At 39.0% G+C, this 24805-nt stretch overlaps 1 protein-coding gene across 1 annotated transcript in view; it reads right to left on the minus strand.

The window, feature by feature from the left end:
• Window positions 1-10327: 10327 nt before the first annotated feature.
• CPED1 (cadherin like and PC-esterase domain containing 1) overlaps window positions 10328-24805 on the minus strand; it is a 459182-nt gene continuing 444704 nt past the window's right edge. The window contains exons 21-22 of the mRNA XM_082256067.1: window positions 18595-18741; window positions 10328-11137 (exon numbers count right to left, since the gene is read on the minus strand). Coding sequence (XP_082112193.1) covers window positions 10964-11137; window positions 18595-18741 — 321 coding nt within the window. The 3' untranslated portion in view covers window positions 10328-10963. The remainder of the gene's footprint in view (window positions 11138-18594; window positions 18742-24805) is intronic.

A 24805-nucleotide genomic window follows, 5' to 3' on the forward strand; every position in this document is an offset into this window, starting at 1 on the left:
TAATTGTCCAAACCCCACAGATTATATACAATTGGGCCTCCTCCCTCTGAGATATCCTGGTTCAGTGCATGTACAAGGCCAAAAGGAGAGAGGTGACCATTGTATTACAGTACAAGGGGTACTTTTCTACATGGGGAATGTGCCTATTGTCCTTATGACGAGACTAGCAGGAATGTGGTCCTCCTTGATGGCAGTGTGTTCAGGCCTAGACATTTTGTCAACTGTATAGGGGTGTTCTGATGTAAATTATGCTCATTTTATGTAGGCAAAATGCAACGTGAGTTCTGGATGCATATGCAAGACCACGTGTATGCGATGCGGATGGACAGTTTGAGCTCTCCCATTGGCAGACATGCGGTCTTCCATCATAATTATCAAATACCCCAAGTACAGTTCTTTGGGCTTGACAGGGGACATAAAGACCTTCAGGAGGGGAGATTGAAGCAGATGACTATTTCAGGTAGAAATGAGGTGGATTGTCTGTCCTTTCGATCTTTCTTTTTGTTTAACAGCCGATAAGAGTCCTTTTTCTTTTTTTATGTCTACAGTATGGTGCAGTAACTACACGTAGAGTGTACTTTATATAAATTATGTGTTACCATTACGCTCTTATTGTTATTGCACTATGTTTGTTGCAATTTTTATATGTTATATTGATAATTTATTTGTGGCTGTACAAATATATGTTGATTATGTTATTTGGCTATATTTTTGCAAAATGATTTTGAGGATGTTTTTTGTCATATTGGTTTTTGGTGTCCCTTTGTGGGTATTTGTGGTCCTCCTCCTTGCCCAGCACACACTAGGTTCCTCTGCTTCTCCTGTCATAGTGGGAGGGATGGCGGTGTACTGGTTGGTGGCTCCCATTAGTTTGATCCAGGTTCGATTTGCCCAGGGTGTGTTGGGCCAGCAACAGTGACTCTTGTGATTGTGTCTCCATCTCCACCCCCTGGCTTGTGTGGTTTCTGGATCTTCCCTTATTGGTGGCAGTGTCCTAGCGCTTGCCATTTTCTGTCATGGTGCCAAGGCACTTTGGCCAGCAGAGCCGGTGCCGCTATGCAGGAAGACATTACACATCTCGGTGGGAACTTTCTATAAAAGGGCACAATCTTTAGTTCTGTCTTCCCCTAAGGATAAGATATGGCTTGCCAGGACTTGATTCTTTTCCATAATTACAATCAGATGTACTACCTTAACTCCTAAATAGTGTCCCTCTGCTATAATATAAATGCATTATGGATAGGTAACTTCTTTGGTGCAATGTCCTCTGATGGCGTGGCTTGGAATTTAGTTGTCCCTCTGATATCCACATTTGAAGGTATGTGACATCTCCTTTAAAAAATGTTTATGTCTAGCCCCAGTTACTATAGGCTATGAGGGGACATATAAAGATACATATAGATCTCTTATAGAACAATTTAGTAGGATAGGATTTTTGTAAATATTAACTATAAGGGTTTACATGTAATGATATATTTTGGATATCAGTGTTGCACTAGACAACCATTTTGGTATGGGATTGTAATGTTAATTACCTCATAAGGGATAAGATAATATTTATTCTATTACTTTGGTTGGTACATACTGGTTCTTGCAGTGGAGGGGACCCTGGGGTCCGAGAAGGGAGTTTACATTGAACATTTTTAATGTAAGAACTGTTTTTTTGGGCTGGCATATACATATGTCCATATGTGTGTTGTGATGTTCACCTGTACTTTTTAACAAGTGGAATATGATATATCAGTGGTTGTTACATCACATTGTATGCTTTTCAGTGAGTAAATTATCTTCTCCCCGGAGGACGAAAGACATGTTGAAATGCGTTAGAAATTAGGAGAGCCTTTACAACAGCTATGACCGTATACCTACTTTGTCAGCCTTTTAAGATTTTCTTTTAGTCTTTATTTGTGTTGGTGTTTTTTAATTATTTGGATAATCATTTTTTTCTTTTTTATATATGCCGTAAAAGTCCCATCTCGATATGTTTGCTTTTTTTGAATGTGAACTCCTTTTACACCTCATTCACAAATATGAAAAATCACTTCACAAAATTACCATCTTCAGCTTTTTTTTGAAGGGCAGAGATCCTGTGGTGCTGCCACAAGATTATTTATATCAACTTGTACTGGCTTAACTGTGACTGAACTCTTTGGGAAATGCAAAAATGAAAGGTACATTACAAGCATGACCCGAGCCTGAAACCATTATAAAAGCATTTTTCCCACGTCAACATAACCAGTGCTGGGGTGAGGATACATTATAACCTAAGATTGGTGTTGGTTTAGGAAAGGAGTCTAAGCTGTAAACTTAGCCACCTAAATCCACACATAGCTTGACCTAATTCATTAAGCTAAGTGTTAATTTACTTGGAAAGTAAACTTCCTTTACTCCTTGGATTAATAAACAGCAATGCATTTGTAAGCGATGCCTACTCCCATAATATTTTTCTCATACAGTTAAAAACCTTCGAGAAATAATAGGAGGCAGGATATCCACCATTAAACTCCAGAGGTCAATGCGCCTTCCCTTGGCCTACAGTCATTGCCCTTGGTGAATGCAATGAGAAGAAAACACGGAACAAAAAAAGGAACAAAACAATGAATGAATAAAAAAACATTCAAGTGAGAACACACTAACAGTGTGCATGTCATCCTTGAGAGTGTGGTCATCGCAGGAATTGCAGATATTGGCAGGTAAGTGGCTGGTGCAGGCAGAGTAGTGCTAGGATGCAGCTGAACGTCAGTCAGTAAGAGGCTGGATGTAAAAACATGAAGATCGATGTGTGCTGGGAGCTGCAACGCAAGCTAATCCGGTTCTTTGGTGGCTTCCGAATCCTTGCAGCCCACTACTTTCTGCTATTAATGCCATGGTTTAGAAATATATATATATATATATATATATATATATATATGGATTATTTTCAGATCCTTTCTCCTTAACAGTAATGTTACTACTCCATAGAAGTGTACTTTTTTTTTTGGGTATTCATTCATTTTTGTATTACGGGTTGTGACATCAGAGGAATCAGTACCAGTCAGTCAGTACCAATGTATAAGATTGGTCTGATCAGATTGGATGGTGTATAGGAGTCTTTACAAGTTCATTGGGAATTACAAGCTATTGTGCATTTTCTAAATGTGAGTTGCTTTCTTCCTCATGTTTTGCCCTACTATCAAAATTAAACTCTATGGGAGTTTTCTTTTTCTTTCTCAGTGCACAATTCCAAGTTTTGAGATAGAGCTGATATACTAGTTGTAATATTAAGGCTTTGTTTGGACATCCTCCAACTAGCCCCTTAAGCTGCAACAGGCAGCAAAATGAGGATGTTTTCATTCCGCAAACACCCTGCAACTGCATGCGATGCATGTGGTTTGTGATGTGATTGTCAACAAAAATGGGGTTAAAACAGGAGGTGAGGTGGCATGACATCTCTTTCTCACCACATGTCAGTAGCTTCTGGAGCGCAATCCAAATGCGGATTGGACTTCAGCAGAAGGGGAGATTTAGGTGCATGTCTAAATCTACCCTTAAAGAGACATCACCAGCAACATAAATGATCAGCTTGATTGGATTGGATGAGTCCTCACAAGTTTGAGTAACAATATATGCTTGCAGTATTTTATTCTTCCTATGGTCTGGAGGACTATATTTTGAGATGTTTTTTCCATAGGTTTGCATATGCCACATCCATGGGGCTGCTGCAGAAGCAGAGAATCAATGTAGTAGTTACCACTACTACAGTGATCACCACTGTCTTCTGGGCTCTGTGCAATGCAGCTGCCATGCTGCATACTAGTAACCATAGAGGGTGGCTTCTTGGGCATAGATACCTATACCATGGCATACCTGTGAGAGCACTGTGGAAGTGGCAAATCACTGTAGTTGTCACCTCCACTACAATGATCACTGCTGTCTTCTAGGACTTGTGCCCATTGGCTGCCATGCTGCATAGTAACCACAGGGTGTTGCTTGCTCCGCACAGGCACCATTAACAGAATGCCTTGCATTTTTCTCAATGCATGCAAAGCTTTTGCTCATTATACAAGGTGGAGATTGTGTTGTCACTTCCATGCCTTGTCACCTTGTCCAATCAGAGAACACCTTGCATTCATTGAAAAAAATACAGGGCATTATGTGAATGACACATGTGCCATGCGAGCACCCCACTGTGGTTACTATACAGCAAGGCAGCCACTCAGCACAGGTCCCAGAAGACAGTGGCAATCACTGTAGTAGCAGTACAACTATACTATTGTCGCCTCCACAGTGGTTTCACAGGCATTGCATAGGCATGCTCACCTTCATCCAAGCTGAACTATGCAACGAATGTCATACCTGGAGTTCAACTTTACCCCTGGAAGTACAGGAGGCCCCACTGTATGCGTACATTTTGCCTTATTCCTGGAGTTCAGCTTTAAAAGGAACATGGCATTAGCTTATTTTCCCCTTTAAAAAATGGCAAGTAGACATAACCTAATATTATAAGTGATTGATGAAGTGTTCCTTCTATATCCAAGCATAGTAAGAAATACTCTACTTAGCTTACATGGTTACAGTGTTTGGCAGCTATTCCAATGGCATTCGTATCAATGTGTGCTGCTTAAGAGCATAAATGTCATTACTGCATTTGCCTGTCATCATGTTATAGCATAACTAAATCAAGAACAGAGATTTCACCAGCACACAAGAAGGCCTGTTCACATACCTTCATATTTTGTCAGATTGTACAGTCAAAATGATGTCAGTTATCATAAAGCGGAACAGCCATTTATATTGATCTACATCTGGGCCTTACTTGCATAAGGTTGGGTATTATTGCAAAAAACAAAAGCACTATAGGTTTTTATTATGGCGTATCACATTTCATTTTATTATATCATATATTCAAAGAATAGAAGCAAAATAAAAAGTCCATAGCAATAAATAGAACATCTTTTTACTTTATGCATAGATTGTAGAAAAACATAAAAATGTAATACTGTCATTTCAGGAAAGATACAAAAGATAGGTATCCATCTTAGCTTTAGATATTTTAGAATGTTTGTTTACACTACCAGAAACCTGCCAAAATCTAAAAAGATATGTAAGTTTCACAATGCACGCCTCTGTTCCCCCAATTATTACATTTCATTATTCTAGTGGACCTTCCCCCAGAACTTCAAAATAAAAGTAAAGGCATCTTTAAAAACATTTCTAAAATGGTAATAAAAAATACATTTTTACTGTTCACATCAGGCTTTACTGTCCTTGAATTTGTTTCCTCTTTTTTTTAATGCAGCGCACTTCTCTCAGTGGCCATTGTTAGTAGGGACAGAGGCAGCTCTCTCACTTTACCTTCTGGAATAGTCTTCCACCACGCACCTTCTCTGAAGGCACACATACATTTTCCCTGAGATCTTGCAAGAGTTCACAAAAACTTGTGAGATCTTGCAATATACAAATGGGCTTACCTAGAAAGGCACTGGGGATGTAACCTTCCCAGGGCGCAGCTGTGAGGCCAGGGCTACATCACCAGTGCCTCACTAAACCAGAAAGTGAAATGTGTGTAATGATAAGTAACATAGTAAGAGCTTGTTTCCGCTTGCAGTTGGGGAGTGGTTGGGGAGCTGTGTTTTTATCACACACCAACCAATCCCCCCATAAAAGTGATTGTAAAATGTCATGTTTTTTTTTTTTTTAATACCAAACATGTTATACTTACCTATTCTGAAAAGTGGTTTTGCCCAGAGCAGCCTGAATCCTCCCATTCTCCGGTCTCTCTTCGCTGCTCTTGGCCCCTACCTCCTGTCAAGTGCCCCCACAGCAAGCAGCAGGTAAATGTAAGTGACTACTGTGTTATCTTATTCTGACAGCAGAAGGTTTCCCACCATCAGAATACAATGATCACTGTTCGAGGCTATAGCTGCCGACAGTGATTGCATGAGTAAAACCAGGCTGATTGTACTGAAGTCCATCGACAGATCAATTTCCGTCAACCAGACTGCTTATAGATGGATTGAAATTCAGCCAGTTCATGCTGAACCAGATGAATTTCAATCCATCTTTGGCCGGCCTTACCCTTTCTTTGGAGAGATTCCCTCTAAATTCCTGTTCTGTTTTTGGGACAGGAAGGAAAGGGAAATTACCATGACAAAACAAAAATACAATAAATAAATAAAAATGACAGGAATCTTAACCATTCTCATTTCTATCTACGCTAAAAATGTTTGGCAATACTTTGTGGTGCCTCTGTGAATGCCTATGGGCTAATTCACACCAGCTGCTGCGTTATTAACTGAAATACCACACAAATATTTCATTAAGTTCAATTGGCCACCACAAGGTGCGAGGAGGTGGATTGCAAAAAAAAGTACTGCCTGCAGAGTGTGAATGGGCCCTAAGACATCCAACAAGTGAATCTTTTATACATAAACCCCTTAAAGTACCTTAAAGGAAAGGTTTCCAGATAGAAACAAGAAGGCTGCCACTGTCGATCTCTCATTCTGCCGATCTCTCATTCTGAAAATGTTAGTTGCCTAGCTTTAATGCTGACTCCTATTGAGTTCAATGCGTCACCAACACAGGACAAATGCACAGATAAAGAATTTTGACTTGACGTCAACTGTCTTGATCTGCATACTTGATTCAGAATATTAAAGAGGGTGGCTCAGCATAACAGTAAGTCAACTAGCATTTTCAGAAAAACGTCAGCAATGGCAATCTTCTTATTTATCATAGGAAGGATTACATTAACACTTAGGCCCCTTTCACACAGGCGGACCGTTCAGATCTGCCTGTCAATTTTTTTGGCGGATCTGAACGGTCCCCCCATGCATCTCTATGGGGCATCGGATGCCAGCGGAGACATGTCCGCTGACATCTGGTCCGATCCGTCAAATCTGGACGGATGGAAACATTATTTTCCATCCGTCCAGCGGATCGGATTGGATGGGATCAGAGGAGAACGGACCGACGGTCCGTTCCCATTCGATTCCCCCAAAGAGAACAGCAGGGACCTGACAGCTGTGTCTCCGAACACAGCACGGAGACACAGCTGTCATCCTCCTGCTCAGTGGGGGATCGGCGGATCGATCCCCCGCTGAGAAAAACGGAGTCCGCCTAACGGACTCCGTGTGTGAAAGGGCCCTAAAGGTGACCATACACTATAAACTCGGATTGTATAACCTACTTTAGATATACCATCAACTATGTAGTTAAAGGGCCTGCCTGTTTTGATATAAATATAATAAATTATATTTATATTGCATTATATTACATTGGCTTGGTAGGTCTAAAGGAGATTTAGCAGACATTGTACACACAGACTGAATAGTGTATGAGCAGCTATAATCGCTAAAGAAGACCTAAACAAAGTCAAATCTCATTTAGGTTTCAACATGGTAATGTCATTTCAAGTTTGTTTATTTTTCTTTAAATTGGCAGTTTTTCTTAATTTAGTACCTTGTGATCCTACCATAAAGGCCATTTTCAGAATCTTCCTGGTATGGAGTGGCAACAGTCTTTGAGTTGTGCTCTTGCTTTGCCACCCTGTCACATACACCCCCGATTGAGGCTAAAAAGGCCACCACATATTGTTAGGCATGGTTTAACATTGTCACTATCAGCAAACTGGTCCAGAGTAATCCTCTGCTGCCAATGTAGTAGCAAGTGTCAGTATGTTTTAATGCACAGCATCCGACCACACAAGTCCAAAGGGGCCTTTAAACTATTCTCCTAAAATGTTACCTCCTAATCCAACTGTAAAAGGAACTCCTAACTATATGTGGACCCAAGAATGTAGACTAATAACCACTTGAACTTTCAGGGTTAGGCTCCATGTACACGGGACGCTGGAAATGGCCGTTTAGGAGCAGTTGGGCGTTTTTTTCAGAAGCCCCTGAACCCATCTACATTTTATCTTATCTGTCCATGTACACCAGGTCGTTTACAGTCATTTGCAGGCAGTTGCGTTCAGGGACTGTTTTTAGAACGCAATTATTTGCATTCGAACGTGTGTTTCCCGGCGTTTCAAACGCACAAACGCGTCCGAACGCGATGATCCTCGTTTAGCGTTCGGGTTTTTTCATTTTAAAGAGGAATAATTTTTTTGACCTCTAGGAACGCTTCTAAACGCAAACGCCCGCAAACGCCGCTAAACGCCCGCTAAACGCGGGTACAAACGCGACCGAACGGACGTTTCAAACGTCTTTAAAAATTCCAGCATTCAAAGGGACTTTTAACAACGTCCCGTGTACATGGAGCCTAATACTTACCTTAAAGTGCAAGTTTACCTTTTCCGAAAAAAATGAAAAGGGGAGGGGGGGGTCAGGGTCTAGTGCAGGGGTCTTCAAACTATGGCCCTCCAGGTGTTTAGAAACTACAATTCCCATCATGCCTAGTCATGTCTGTGAATGTCAGAGTTTTACAATGCCTCATGGGATGTGTAGTTCTGCAACAGCTGGAGGACCGTAGTTTGAGGATCCCTGGTCTAGTGCCTTAGTTCACCATTTCATTTTTTGTGAAAAGGTGAACTTACACTTTAAGTACTGACATTCTTACATGCAACTCCTTAACAAATTGCCGATCGCCCTATAGCAGTTGTACTGCTACAGTGTGGCCACTGTTGGCAGGATCACGTATATATACGGTGATCCTGCACTTCCAGGTAGGGGGCGTGAAAACGCACCAATTGTTGCTTGCTCCCACTGTGTTTACACACAGCGGAAACCGATCAGTGGGTACTCATTGTCTGCCGGTGACCGTCGATCATCAGCCACAGAGACAGAACTGTAATCTGCCTATGTATATAAGGCAGATTGCCGTTCTGACAGGAGGGAAGGCATGGATCCTGTGTTCCTGCAAAGCAGGGACTAAGATCCATGTCTTCCCCTAGTAAAAGCACTTCCCACAGTTTAGAAAAACCCTGGTCATGCACACATTTAACCCTTTGATCGCCCCTGATGTTAACCCCTTTCCAGCCAGTGTCATTAATACAGTGACAGTGCATATTTTTAACACAGGTTCCCAAAAAGTGTCAGTTAGTGCCAGAATGTCAGCCACAAAATCCCAGTCCCTCTATAATTAGTTGATTATTGCCATTACTAGTAAAAAAAATATATATAAATAAATAAAAATATCCTATAGTTTGTAGACGCAATAACTTTTGTGCAAACCAATCAATATATGTTTATTGTTTTTTTTTTTTTTTACCAGAAATATGTAGCAGAATTGGTCTATACTGATGAAGAAATTTAATATTTTTTCAATTTTTTTTTTGATTGGATATGTTTTATAGCAGAAATTTCAAACTTGTCAGTCTTTTTTTGTTTATTGCGCAAAAAGTAAAAAAAAGCAGAGGTTATCAAATACCACAAAAATAAATCTCTATTTGTGGGGAAAAAAATGCCATACATTTTAAAGTACCGTAGTGCAGTATCGCAAAAAATGGCCTGGTCAGGAAGGGGGGGTAAATCTTCCAGAGGTCAAGTTGTTTTTATTTAAAAAATATGGATGTGTATCAGCCTGAAAACCTTTATAAATGTAGCTATAGGTTCACACTGACCCCCTTTAGTTCAAAAAGCCTCCTAATGAGGTAAATGCCCATATGGGATGACATATCCTTCAGGGAGTGTTAAAGAGGAAGTAAACCCTCCTCTGCAACTTGTACCTATAGGTAAGCCTATATTAAGGCTTATCTATAGGTACTGTAAATATCTCCTAAACATGTACCGTTTAGGAGATATTTACTTTGCATGCAGCCAGTGACATCACTGGCGCATGCGCTCTGAAGGAAGGGCTGCTCGTGCTGTACCTTCTCTGCCCCGTGCCGTCACCGTCGGCTCCCGCGCGCATGCGCGGGAGTGACGTCATGGCGGCTCCAGCTATTCAGATGGCCGGATGCCGCAAACTCGGAAGAAGGGCGACACAACATGTCACCCATGAGAGAGCTGAGCAGTCGGCACTTCGGGGCTTCGTTCTTAGGTAAGTATTTCATAATGAGTTAGTATGCGATGCATACTAGCTCATTATGTGTTTTTCTTTCAGGTGTTCGTTTTTTTTTTTAAATTCGGAGGTTTACAACCTCTTTAATGTAGCTGGGCTCTCAGTACCAGTATTGTAGCTTTTACTACATCACTCCCCCACCATCACTATCAAACAGAAATGGCAAAATTGTGCTGATTTTCTAAAGGAAAATCAGCTGTTCACTTTGCAAGAGAATTTTCCTTTAGCAAAGTGAAAGATCACTTTGCAAAGTACACCCATGGACAAAAAAAATAGACATTTTTGCTTGCACATAATTGGATGGTGGAAGTCAGAAGAACTTCACATCATTCACTAAGCTGGAAAATCCCCCTGCAAAGTGAACAGCCTATTTGCATTTAGTAAATCAGCCCCAATGTCTTTAAATAGCTTGGAACATTTCCGTAATACTTAGCTTATGTAAAATCAAGCAATGAACAAAAATAGTTGGTTACTCCCCATTGAAATATTGGTTAAAGTAAAAAAAAAACCACTGAAATGTTGCACACAGCTGCAGTTACCACATATACATATATACATAAACCTATTTTTAGACTATACATATATTTGGAAATACCCTGTTAACATAAGAAAATAGATTTTTATACATTCATTAAAAATTCTGCAACAATTCTTCCTACTAACAAAGTTCTGTACACACATCTGTTATAAGGATGTTATATTTTACACAATAATTACCTATAAAACACAAACCAACTACACTTTATTTCTGAATGGTTGGAAATCATTGTACATTTCCAAAACTTGGCAGTACTTAAAGGCCCCTCCTGTTTCTCTGTCTTCAACTATAAAACTACAAATCTATTTGGGGATGTCTTGAATCCATATTTTCTCTTGACTGTCCGCAGCCAATCAGGGAAGCTTGTAAAGTGTCCAAACTACTCACAGCACCGGTGGGACATATTTGGCCGGGCTCTCCATGCGCGATTGTCATCTTCTATTTTCATGCACATATTCTGCTGAGAAGGATTTCAGAATAGACCTGATTCACTGGACCCTGAACGTGATATAGGGATTTCAGATTTGACGGAATGTCTGGGACTCGAGGAAAGTTTTTACCGCCAAGTGTATAACTTTTTAATAGCTTCATTTTGTTTTCTTTCTTGGTTTTCACAACCTAAAAAATGATGTACACAAAGAATGTCAGAAATGCCATAACTATTTTATAACTTCTTCCCCGCTCCGCCAAAGGAAAGTTTTTATTTTTGTAAATATAGATTGATTGCACAAGAAGGTTCATCTATGTTGAGCGCATGCTGTCTTCTCTGCATTGCAAATTTGTTTTTAGTGACCCTTTTAAAAATGACACTGTGTCCATGAATTTAAATCATTACTTCTAGTTATATAGTAACACCATAATTAAGGTTCACGAGCAACATAAAGCGTTTTTAGTAAAAATGAAAGTCAGGATCTCTAAAATACATTGTTGTTGCTTGATATCTAAACTTGGAGTCAGGGCTGAAATTAGAATTTATTCTCCCTTAGACATCAATAAATTATTATGTTCTTTGAAAAATGCCCAAAGATGGGAATGTCCTTTACCAGTGCCACATCCTGGTAAATAGATATACTGGAAGGTTTGCAAGACACTGTCCTGCTATGATGGACTTTATCGGCACTACATGAGGCAGATACCATATATATATATATATATATGTATATATATATATATCTCTATTTAGCACAGTCATTTTTAAAATCACACAAACGCCCAATGCAAAGGGGCAAAAGTTAAAATATATAAAACCTAACACTGGATACACCTGTACATATCAAACAATAGAGTGTGGTGTCAATCTTGATCGTTGGTCAATCCAATGATCAAGATTGTCACCACACTCTATTGTTCGATATGTACAGTTGTATCCAGTGTCATTGTCACAATTAGGTCTTATATATTTTAACTTTTGCCCCTTTGTATTGGGCATATATATATATATATAGTGTATCTGTCTCATGTAGTGCCGATAAAGTCCACCATAGCAGGACAATGTTTTGCAAACCTCACAGTTGAAAAATGCCCATCTCTTTTATCTCCAACTACATTTTTGTAATAACATCAAGATCTGTTATTGGAGAAAGCATGCTACCTTATGGAGGTTGCAAAGAAAATGGAGGTTGCAAAGAATATATGAAAGCTGAATGCTAACTTGTCTCCAACATTTTACAGTTCTGCAAAGAAAAGACTATCCCCCTTTCTGGTAAAACTAATTTTGTGGTTTGGTATTACTACACCTGATTTCACATTAAAGCTGAGCTCCAGGAATGATTTTTATTGCATGCTTTTGTTGGTCCCCTTTGGCACAATGAAAATATTAATATCTCATACCTGACAGACTGCTGGGGAAGTAGGGTGTGCTACTACAGTGATAATCAAACTCTTCTGGGTCTTTCAAGGTTCTGTGCAAGCAGGTTCCCCTTTGCATGCAGATTTTGTCAATGAATCAAAGGCATTCTCTGTTCAAGGTGGGGATTGTGATGTCACCACAGCTCTTCTCCACCTTGTCCAATCAGAGAACCCTTTCTATCCATTAAAGAAAAAAAGGTGTACCAAGAGAGCGACCATGTGTGGTCAGTGTGCAGAGAAGCCGCTTATGCAGAACCTAAGCAGGTCCCTGAAGATTGCAGCTATCACTCTCGTAGCTCCAACTACCACAGTGATTATCAGCTTCCCCTGCTGCCCATCAGGTGTAAGATATGCATACTTATATTGTGCCAATGTTATTATGCAATAAAGATCATTCCTGCACTTTAGCTTTAAACATAACTTGGATCAGTGTGGCTATATGGTTTACTAGTCTCTAAACATATGTACAGAAAAGACATGTTTGCCCTTTACTTCATCATATTTTTGCCTTTCATGTAAAGACGCTCTTGTTTTATTATGAGACTTTGCATCCTGGTATGACAAATATACAGTATATTGCTGCTGTATATGGTGTGCTGTACAATTGTATTTGTCACCGACACTGACATGTCATCTACAGTACATTATGCAAATGAGCATAGGTAGAAAACAAGCATGGTGTCAAAACACATCTCAGCATACCATTACCACATACATTTGTTATAGTTCATATGATCATTTGTTGATGTATGGTTATCATTCTTCATCAGTACATAATATGATTTTTTTGCTATATGTGTGGTGGGCCCAACATTTACCATGTCAGTGTTTCTAATTTCATTCCTGAATGGACCACAAATTACCCTCACCAGCTTAAGAACACCATTGCTACCAAATGATCTGAGGCCTCTTGATTTTACATTGTGGACATGTATTTGATACTCTTCTATTTAATCACAATTGCCCTCTACTCTTTGTCAGGTTTTGGGAACAGGCCATGCAATCAGTCTTCAAGTGCCTGAGCAAACCTATCTAACAAGGCTAACCACAGTTATGGTTATGAATGTTGGCAAGCAGTGGTGCTATTTATACAACGTTTGCTGGATCTTGCCTGGTATTTTATCATGTGCAAGTCATATACGTATGCTCTCACTAAGTAAAAATATGGTGTAAATCAAAGTTTAGTTAATGTGTATCTGTAGACGAGACCTGTGCTGTGTTGATTTGCATGAATTCAAGTTTCAACTTGCAGTACAAGACTGAAAATAAGGTCTTATGTGATGCAAGCTTCTGTGCAGTATATTTGAATTAGAACCTTCATACCAATGTAGTTAGAACTTGCAGTACTACTGTATATGTGTAGAACTATGGAACTGCCAGACTGAGGATTCACAGTGTGTCCCAGCCAAGACATATAATACAATACTGATGGATTGGTACTGCATAACACATTTCTGTAATATAGCTATGTTTTGTTGAACAATAATATTGTGGACATATAATATTACATTTTGCATTTGGAGCTGGTTCATTACATGGATGCCATGGTGAAATGTAAATATGTATCCATTCCACCAGAAATGATGTGCTGGTCTACAATAGTTCACAGTTAAATACCAGCCAAAAATGTTTTTAATTTTGCACAAACTGGGGAAGAGTTAGAACATCCATACATTTTCTATTATTGCCTGTAATCCTACTGGGGAGATTTCCCCTTACTTCCTGACCTGGAATAAACAGGAGCAACAAAAATATAGCAATAAAAAGGTGAGGTTCTAGCCTTTTACCAGTCTATTAAACTGTTTTTAAGGAGGAGTTATGTTAGATGTTCACATGAAAATAGTATTTCTTGTATTTGCATAATAAAAACAACTTCAAAATTGATGTTGGAATGCAGTACAAATTTTGAGACCCTGCACAAAAGAACCAGATAAATATATAATTGACAACGTTGATTATCTTCCTGTTGATTATCTCACTGGCCTAAACTATCATCAGTTACCTTGAAATACTTTTATCATGCACAAGCACACACAATCCTTGTTTTTCCTTCTTGCTAACCCTATTTTATACAGTATCAGGATCAGCAAGCAAACTAAGGACCTACTTTCCATACCATCCTTTACACTTGGTTTAACACCTCACTATAGCCATTAATTAAACTAGCACCTTAAATTTAATAGAAAATGGGGGAGAAGCCGTGCTTAGTTACTAGGAGGCAGTACATAGGTAAATCAGACTAAATAATACAATAGCTAAAAAAGTGTACAGCGCCAAATCTATATTGAAGGCATATGATAAGAACTTAACAGAAACCAAAGTCCATTAAGTCCATAAACAAGTGCATGAGATCAGTTGTGAGTGAAAAAAGAGGAAATCCAACACCATACAGCTGATAATCTCAAATCCTGGCAGAAACCACGTGCTCTAGTTGAGATGTCCCCTTACCGAAACGTTTGACCCCCCCGGTTAACAGAGGTCAAACGGGCATGGATCAAAAACTGGAAACCCAGAGTACGCGGTATCTCCAATGATAGCTGGCACCAGGTCAGTCACACTCGGTCCATAAGTGGTATGATTTCCAAATAAATTCACATCTCCTAAGTTCCTTCACATAGATGGTTAAGGATGCCCCTCCAAAAACAAATGGAACTCGGATAGTGAAGTTAGTTTGGTTTATTAAAAACAGCAAAACAAAGTAAACAACTCACATGTTAGTGGATGACACAGACATAGAAAATAAAGATGGCCGCGGCTGTGGCCCGCACGCAGACATGCCCACAGCCGCGGCCATCTTGATTTCTATGTTTGTGTAATCCACTAACATGTGAGTTGTTTACTTTGTTTTGCTGTTTTTAATAAACCAAACGTACTTCACTATCCGAGTTTCATTTGTTTTTGGAGGGGCATCCTTAACCATCTGTGAAGGAACTTAGGAGATGTGAATTTATTTGCAAATCATACCACTTATGGATCAAGTGTGACTGACCTGGTGCCAGCTATCATTGGAGATACCGCGTACTCTGGGTTTCCAGTTTTTGATCCATGCCCGTTTGACCTCTCTTAACCGGGGGGTCAAACGTTCCGGTAAGGGGACATCTCAACTAGAGCACATGGTTTCTGCCAGGATTTGAGATTATCAGCTGTATGGTCTTGGATTTCCTCTTTTTTCACTCACAACTGACCTTATGCACTTGTTTATGGACTTTGGTTTATATTAAGTTCTTATCATATGCCTTCAATATAGATTTGGCGCTGTATACTTTTTTTTAGCTATTACCTTAAATTTAATAAATTAAGAAAATATCCTTACACGATAATTATATTAGAGTTTAGTCTTTGAACAAAACTACAAACACAATTTAAGATGTTACATATAGTTTTTTTATATTAAATCCATTAAGGTTTTTCTTTTCCATATTGAAACTTTTAGGAAAAAGTATTCAGTTATCAATTATGTGTAAATGCTGTCAAGTAAGAGAATTTTGTCCAGTAAAGACCATCCAAAATTCATCTTCATCTCAGTCTCCTAGTTATTACACTCATTGATAGAGACAAATTAGGTCAATAAAGTTTTGCAGCAATTACTCGAACATGAAGCCAAATATGTGACTTATTTATTCATTTAATTATCTGCCCAGAAAACAGTCATCTTCTAATCAGATAGCAATAATCCCAGCAGACTATATTTACAGTGTAGCTACAGATGATGGCTGTTTACAATTAGTCTGCATGAAAATGCCAATTTATTGTACAGACATTTTGTACTAGACATTGGGTAGAAAGAAGCATTTGGGGACTGGATTATTATACATATGAGGCTATAGTACAATTGTAACATAATAAAGATGCATTTTTAACTATGCAATAACCACTGCTCTTCAAATTCATGTTTTTGAAATGATAAATGGACTCTCACAGTCCAAAGAGAATATGATACTTGAAAAACTCAAATAAATGTTAAAGAAGTGGAGGCCAAGCAACACTTGGCAATATTAGACATCAGGGTAGTTGGCATTGATGTATGATCTGTGTGGTGTATGTGACCTCCTCAAAGAAGTCTAGACTACAAACACATTTAGTGTTTTCCTGTAACTGTGTGTTTTAAACCGCATCATGTACTGAAGGCTTATTTGCACTTATTCAGGCTCAGTAATTGACTTGCATATTGACATAACCACTAATTGTTTCTTCAACGCAAAGTGAGTGACGTGTCATCAAATCAACAACAATGAGCTATCAGAATATTTAAATAAATTCTGTACAATTTGTTCACAAAAAAGTGAACAGCAAAGACAAGTATCTAAACTAAATTATAATTCACAACCCTGCAAATTTATAATACAATGTGCAGTTCTTGGACCTTTCAGTATGTAGCAGGATTTCTAGGCCTTGAGCCTAAGATGGGTCTGCCATTGCTACCGGTGACACTTCCAACACATTTGAGTTGTGACCCCAGGTGTGAGAACTGAGACAATGACCATTCCGACATCTTTGGTTTGTTTGTTTTATTGTAATTAGGGGATGGGAGAAGGGAATGAGTGGGATACTCCTCTGGCTCAACTAGGTACACTTTGGGACACTTGAAGAAAAATGCCTGTTAGCGCTGCCTTGACGTCGGCTGAATGCCAACCAGTGATTCTTGACGCTCAGAAATGCTATAGTACTGAAACTGTGCTGAAACCTCGACTTTAATTCAGAAGATCCAGGACTGTAGAACAATTGACTCCTGACACTGCTTTAGCTCAAAAGTCACTGAACAGCTCCCTCCAGCACTGGCTGAGGTAGCTCTGTGTAGATACTTGTGCTGCTGCAATTCTTAACTTGTACACTTCACACTGTACACTGACTCTTCAGGGCCAAGACTGCAGGCGTCCCCTTTACACTTCAGGGTCCTCTACCTAGCTACCCCCTCTAATACTTCAGGGTCCTCTGACTAGGTACCCCCTTTCCACAGCTAGCTGACTTCTGGATCCCTAGAACCTTCTCTGGAGTGGTCCCCTCTGACGCTAGGCAGACCCCCATGGGGCAGTCCCCAGTACTCACGACCTTTGTAGGCTTTCCTGGAAATGGACCCCTCTCTCTCTCCGCTGGTTCTCGGCACACCGGATCCCTCTGCAGCTCAGCTTCACTTTCTTTGGATTCCCAGGCCGCCACCCGGGACACCCGCTTCCTCTGACAGGAGGAGGGACAGCTGTACTCTCCCTCCTGGGACTCTGCCTCCCGCCAAAGACAATGCGTCATGCGCCCCCTTCAGACTTATACCCACTCCCAGAATCCTCTGTGGCAGAATCTGCCTTCTAGGGTAGTTGCAAGCCTGAATGTGTCTCTGATTGGGTTTCCTCCACTGCCCAATGCAAAGCCTTTCATAGAGCCAGTGGGGAGACTCCCCTCTCAGCAGACACACCTGGAAACCATGACAACTTACTGAAAATCATGGCCCTGCTGTTAGGCAGCCAAGACCCATATACTTTACCTAGCACCTACCTGTAGGGTGCTACATCTATATAACCTAGCATCTATAATGTAGATGGATTTAATGTGGAGCTATTCACAACATTTATTTTTAGCTTTGAGTAGAGACAGGAAGGGTTGGACTCATTCGTTTTTATTGTTTATTTTATTTTTTTATCTTTATTTTATTTTTCATGTTCTGTCCCAGTGAATTAAAAAACCTGCCAGAGGTTCCAACTCCAGGTAAAAAAGTATTATTAATCATATTATGTGTGACTGCTCGGTCTCTGGTAGAATGATCTAAGGAAGCGCAAAGGACACATAGATGTTTTAGTCACTGGATATATGGAAATCATGCCAATAATACCATGTTTTGCATTGCTGCTCCTACCGCCATCTCATAGCCACCGTTAAACTGGAATATTATTCTTAAGTACCATTATAAGAATTGTTATACATGCTTGCCTCTTTATTGTTGATCTATATCCCTTTTGAAGCATTTGTGACTGGCCTCAGGTGATACACAGAGATGAAACAAATCCTTCTACATAAATTGTACCTGTTTATCTGCAGCCCTCTCTTTTCTACAGACATCCATAGACCAGAATTTATTCAGCTTTTCTGAGCACCCCAGGAAAATGCATACAAAATGCATGTAAAATTCACAGAAAATTACTTGAAATTAAATCACAATATCTGAATGTGGAAACGTGTAACAGTCTTTAACCAAAATAAAAAAATATATATATATATATTTTTTTTTTTTTACATACCTCATGATAGTGGCATCCACATTTCCCACGTAAGAATTCCTTATATCGACCCATAGTGACACTAAATGTATCCACTACTTCATATTCATAAAGTGCAGCAGTCTTCAGGATTAGTTTGTTTTCATCAGATAACTGTCTTACTTGCATCTGTGTATAAAAGTTATATTAATACACATATTTATATTGATTTACATATACTACTGTATAATACATCAACTGTTCCCACATATTAGCTTACATAAAAAGGCTGAAAAGGACATCAGTGAGTTATACAACTGAACTACATTATGAACTAATACAGCACTGTTCTGATACTGTTGATCCAGAAGAAGGCTAAGAAACATAAGTGAAACATTTAGAAAATTTCACTTTATATGGAAATGTATAATATTTTTGCACATATGTTTTTTTTATTATTTTTTTTTTTTAGCTCAGGACTGAAGATGAAACAAATGCTAAAAAATGATATTTTTATTGCTTTATTGTCAAGTAAATATGAAATATTGTTCATTAATAGTTCAGATTTACCACATTAACCTTTTCAAAATTCAGGGTAGTCAAAACCTTCATGGCCAGATCAAATTGTGAAGTTTTGGTATGAACTCAACAATAACTTTTTGACTGTTTTGCTTACTGATTTTTTTTTTTTTTTTAATACATGTGGGGTTTTTATTTGATAACTAGTTCTTAAAAATATTATAAACATATTTTCCATATGTAGAGAAAGGGGGGAAATTAAAAAAAAAAAGCAGTTTTAGCTTGTAGAACATCTGACATATTTTTCAACATTAATACTGTTCCAAATATTTTTATTTTCTCTAATTTTCCTGATTACAGGGACACAAGCTCAACCCCTTGTGAATGAGTCAGAGATAATAAAGTTCATATTCCCATCACACCCCATCCTTGTATATAGGCACATATATATTGGGTGCTGAAGCGATCACCATCTGGATACTGCATCTATCACAGGTACATACATATTCGCTAGAACACCCTGGATCTTGCAAAAGCAGTCCAAAAACTTTATTGCAAAAAAAGATCAGATAAAAAAAACAGTTTCTGAGCCACGTGATGTTCATGCCTGACGAAGGGGTCCCTCATGGCTCCGAAATGTTGCACTGTTTTTTTTATGTGATATTTTTCTGCAATAAAGCTTTTGGACTGCTTTTGCAAGATCCATGGTGTGCTGGCAAATATGTATGTACCTGAGTCAGAGATAAGACGCTACCTTCTCCCATCTCTAACTCATTTTGCTCTGCCTTGGTCCCTTTCATCTGCCACAAATGGGGCTGATTTACTAAAGAAATAGTAACTGTCACTTAAAAAAGTGAAAACTCACTTACTGTAGCTTAGTAAATAGGATGAACCTGCATTCCCTGTAATCACCCAATCACATGTAAGCCAAAATCCATGTTTCTTGAACTTGATTGGGTACTCAGAGTGAACACAAGTGAGAAAACATAACAGATCAGGTATAAACATAATACTAAACAAGAGGTCTGAAATACAACCTACACCAAGATTTTGTTGTCCTACTGAAACAGACGTCTTCATTCTAAGTAATGTAATATTGTTTATCGTAAAAGGATGCTGTAACTACAGCAAATATAACATGAAAACTGTCATCCAGCTGTTTTATCCAGATAGATGTTTACTTCCTATTTGGGAATGTGGTTTCAGCTTCTAAACATCATTTAGTTTGTAAGCTCATCCAAATGCGGCATTTGGAAATTCACAGTTGACTCATTGGTTCATATGTGTTCCTAATGTTCTTTGTTGTTCATGGTAAATCTCTTATTAAATCTCTTATTTGCATTCAAGGTGGAACAGAAACTATTGATTTAACTGTTTCCCAACACAGTTACATTCAAGGCATGCCGCTAAGAATAACTACCACAGTTGCTTGTGCTCTCAACTGAACTGTCAAGCCATCAAATGGCTGGTGTCAAAAGTAATGGTGTGTAGAACCATAGCAGCTGCGGATCATAAAGAGAGATAGCAATTTCCTTGGCTGTAAAGGGTTTAGTTCCTCTTTAAGACAAAAAAATACATCTATGAACACATGTACAAGTGATAAAAATAGCAAGGGTTTTTTTTTTAACATTTTACAACAAAAAACAATTTAATGATCTGGGATATTACATTATTATAATATAGTATAGTAATATAATAATATAATATTATATATATATATATATATATATATATATATATATACAGTATCTTACAAAAGTGAGTACACCCCGGCGGCGTTTCAAGAAGCTGTTGTACATTGATCTGGGGATTGCTTTCTTAAATGGAAGGTGGAGGAGCGCAAGGTCTATAACATCCACCAGCTCCCTGATGTCGTCATGGAGAAGTGGAAGAGGACTCCAGTGGCAACCTGTGAAGCTCTGGTGAACTCCATGCCCATGAGGGTTAAGGCAGTGCTGGAAAATAATGGTGGCCACACAAAATATTGACACTTTGGGCCCAATTTGGACTTTTTGACTCACTTTTTTTGCCAGTGGTTTAGACAATAATGGCTGTGTGTTGAGTTATTTTGAGAGGACAGCAAATTTACACTGTTTATACAAGCTGTACACTCACTAATTTACATTGTAGCAAAGTGACACTTCTTTAGTGTTGTCACATGAAAAGATATAATAAAATATTTACAAATATGTGAGGGGTGTACTCACTTTTGTGAGATACTGTATATATATATATATATATATATATATATATATATATATATATATATATATAATACTGGTGTATATACATATATTTTTTTTGAGAGTTTTTATCTGTTACATTTTTTGCGGGCTCTGTTTTTTGATTATCATCTTTTCTGAGCTTTTACTTAGTGAACAACAGCTGCAAAAATGTTTTCACTTTACCATTTTTCATAGTAATCACTTTATAATCACTCTCACTTTAGCGCTGGTTTAATTATTCAGGATTATTTGGATGTAAATACCCTCAAATTAAAGCTGAAAATCTGCAGTTAAAGCCCATCTTGTTTGTTTCATTTCAAATCCATTGTGGTGGTGTATAGAGCCAAAAAGATTAGAATTGTGTTGATGTCCCAATATTTATGGACCTGACTGTATCTTTTCATGTGACAACACTGAAGAAATTACACTTTGCTACAATGTAAAGCTGTGATTGCACAGCTTGTATAACAGTGTAAATTTGCTGTCCCCTCCAAATAACTCAACACACAGCCATTATTTTTTAAACCGCTGGCAACATAAGTGAGTACACCCCTGAGTGAAAATGTTCAAATTGGGCCCAATAAGCCATTTTCCCTCCCCGGGGTCATGTGACTCAGTGTTACAAGGTCTCAGGTGTGAATGGGGAGGAGGTGTGTTAAATTTGGTGTTTTCGCTCTCACTCTCTCATACTGGTCACTGGAAATTCAACATGGTACTTCATGGCAAAAAATTCTCTGAGGATCTGAAAAAAAGAATTTTTGCTCTACATAAAAATGGCCTAGGCTATACGAAGATTGCTAACACTCTGAAACTGAACTGCAGCATGGTGGCTAAGACAATCCAGTAGTTTAACAGGACATGTTCCCCACAGAACAGGCCTCATCATGGTCGACCAAAGAAGTTGAGTGCATGTGCTCAGCATCATATTCAGAGGTTGTCTTTGGGAAATAGACGTATGAGTGCTGCCAGCATTGCTGCAGAGGTTGAAGGGGTGGGGGGTCAACTTGTCAGTTCTCAGACCATATGCCACATGCTGCATAGTATTGGTAGGAATGGCTGTAGTCCCAGAAGTAAGCCTCTTCTTAAGATGATGCACAAGAAAGCCCTCAAACAATTTGCTGAAGACAAGCAGACTAAGGACATGGATTATTGGAACCATGTCCTATGGTCTGATGAGACCAAGATAAACGTATTTGGTTCAGATGATGTCAAGCGTGTGTGGCGGCAACCAGGTGAAGAGTACAAAGACAAGTGTATCTTGCCTACAGTCAAGCATGGTGGTGGGAGTGTCATGGTCTGAGGCTGCATTAGTGCTGCCGGAAATGGGAAGCTACAGTTCATTGAGGGAACCATGAATGCCAACATGTACTTTGAGATAATAAATCTGAGCATGATCCCCCCCACCTTTGGAGACTGGGCTGCAGGGCAGTATTCCAACATGATAACGACCCCAAACACACCTCCAAGACGACCACTGCCTTGCTAAAGAAGCTGAGGGTAATGGTGATGGACTGGCCAAGCATATCTCCAAACCTAAACCCTATTGAGCCTCTGTGGGGCATCCTCAAATGGAAGGTGGAGGAGCACTCCACCTTCCATCCACAAGCTCTGGGATGTCATCATGAAGGAGTGGAAGAGCACTCCAGTGGCAACCTGTGAAGCTTTTGTGAACTCCATGCCCAAGAGGGTTAAGGCAGTGCTGGAAAATAATGGTGGCCACACAAAATATTGGCACTTTGGGCCCAATTTGGACATTTTAACTTAGGGGTGTACTCACTTTTGTTGCCAGTGGCTTAGACATTAATGACTGTGTGTTGAGTTATTTTGAGGGGACAGCAAATATTCACTGTTATACAAGCTGTACACTCACTAATTTACATTGTAGCGTTGGCCAATGAAAAGATATAATAAAATATTTACAAAAATGTGAGGGGTGTACTCACTTTTGTGAGATACTATATATATATATATATATATATATATATATATATATATAAATTATTATATTATACATAAATAATAATATATTATACTCCTGTGCTGGTTCCTGTAAGTACATCTCCAAGATCGCTTATCCCCCAGAAAGTATATATAGTTGTCATAAAGTAGGGATGAAGGCAAGAGGAGCCCAAGGATTGCAGTAAAACAAATTGTAGAGCAATTCCTTGATTCCTGATATCGGCCTCAAACAGCTATTACACTTTTATTTTTGAATGAATACCCATTTTAAGAAATGGATTTAACATTAGCCTGAAAATAACTTTTAAAGTGACTTATGCAGATGGCACTTGAGTTCCGTTTGTACATGATTGGCATGATTATTTCTGAGCTGTACAGAAAAAGCCAGTTGTTTCCAGAACTGGAATGAGTCATCAAAGCAGCGACTCCTCCATCTAACAGCCAAGTCTGAGGTTTCTGTCAGACTAATGGAGTTGCAAAGCAAGAAACCATGATGCTGTGCTTTTTTTTTTTTTTTAATTAATCTTTTTAAAAAAAAAAAAAAACATGGGCAATTACCAAAATACTCTGGGAACCCTTTGTCTTGTTTTGTAATTTGTAAAACAAAGTTTGTATATAGATAGTCGAAAATTAAAATATAAACCTTAAAGTGGTTCTAAAACCTTAAGGTTTTCCCCATAATGCATTTTATTGCAGCTCCCCCCAGATCCCATCTTTTTCTTACCTGAGCCCGATTGCGCAATGTCATCATTGGACAGATTAATGGCAGCAGGAGCCATTGGCTTCTGCTGCTGTCCATCAAATCCTGTGACACAGTAGCGGAAGGCGAAAGCTGAGTCCAGCTATCTGTGTCAATGGACGTAGCAGCGGGACAGGTGCCCCAAGGGAAAGCAGCTTTCTGTGGGGACACCCGATGAAGATGAGGGGCTTGGAGCACCAGCCGGGGGACCCCAGAAGAAGAATATGCAATAAGCAGATACAGCTGTCCCATTGACACACATATCTATTAACTATACATAGAAGACAGCTTAAAAAATATGATACACATATATGAAATTATTTGCATTAAGCTATTTTTTAAACACTCTGAATGCACAAGATTACCTTTACAATCTTCAAAAACATGATTTAAAATCAAGAGTTAACCACAAGCTAAACACATTTTTGTGTTGCAATTAAATATGCCTATACATTGGCATCCTCACAGGCAGCAACAAAGGGCTGAACTGCATGAGGTATGTGTACACTCAACCAAATACATAATGTCTACTGCACTGCAATAGTACTAATATGATTGTGACTTCTTCGCACCACCATCCTATGGCACCCATCGTACCCACAAAAGTGAGATGACATTTAAATTGTAATTGGGCTGGTGAGAGTCAAGCCATAGGTCATGGTTTCATTTATGAAACGCATTGAGCTGACTACATGTAACAACTGATTGTAACAACTATCAGTGGTGTATTTAGGTTTTGTGCTGCCCTAGGCCTGACTAAACTTGTACACCCCCTAATTTAAATATGACCCACCCCTTCCTGTAAAGGCCA

This window comes from Pelophylax lessonae, assembly GCF_965119305.1.
Source record: "Pelophylax lessonae genome assembly, chromosome: 4".
NCBI lineage: Eukaryota > Metazoa > Chordata > Amphibia > Anura > Ranidae > Pelophylax > Pelophylax lessonae.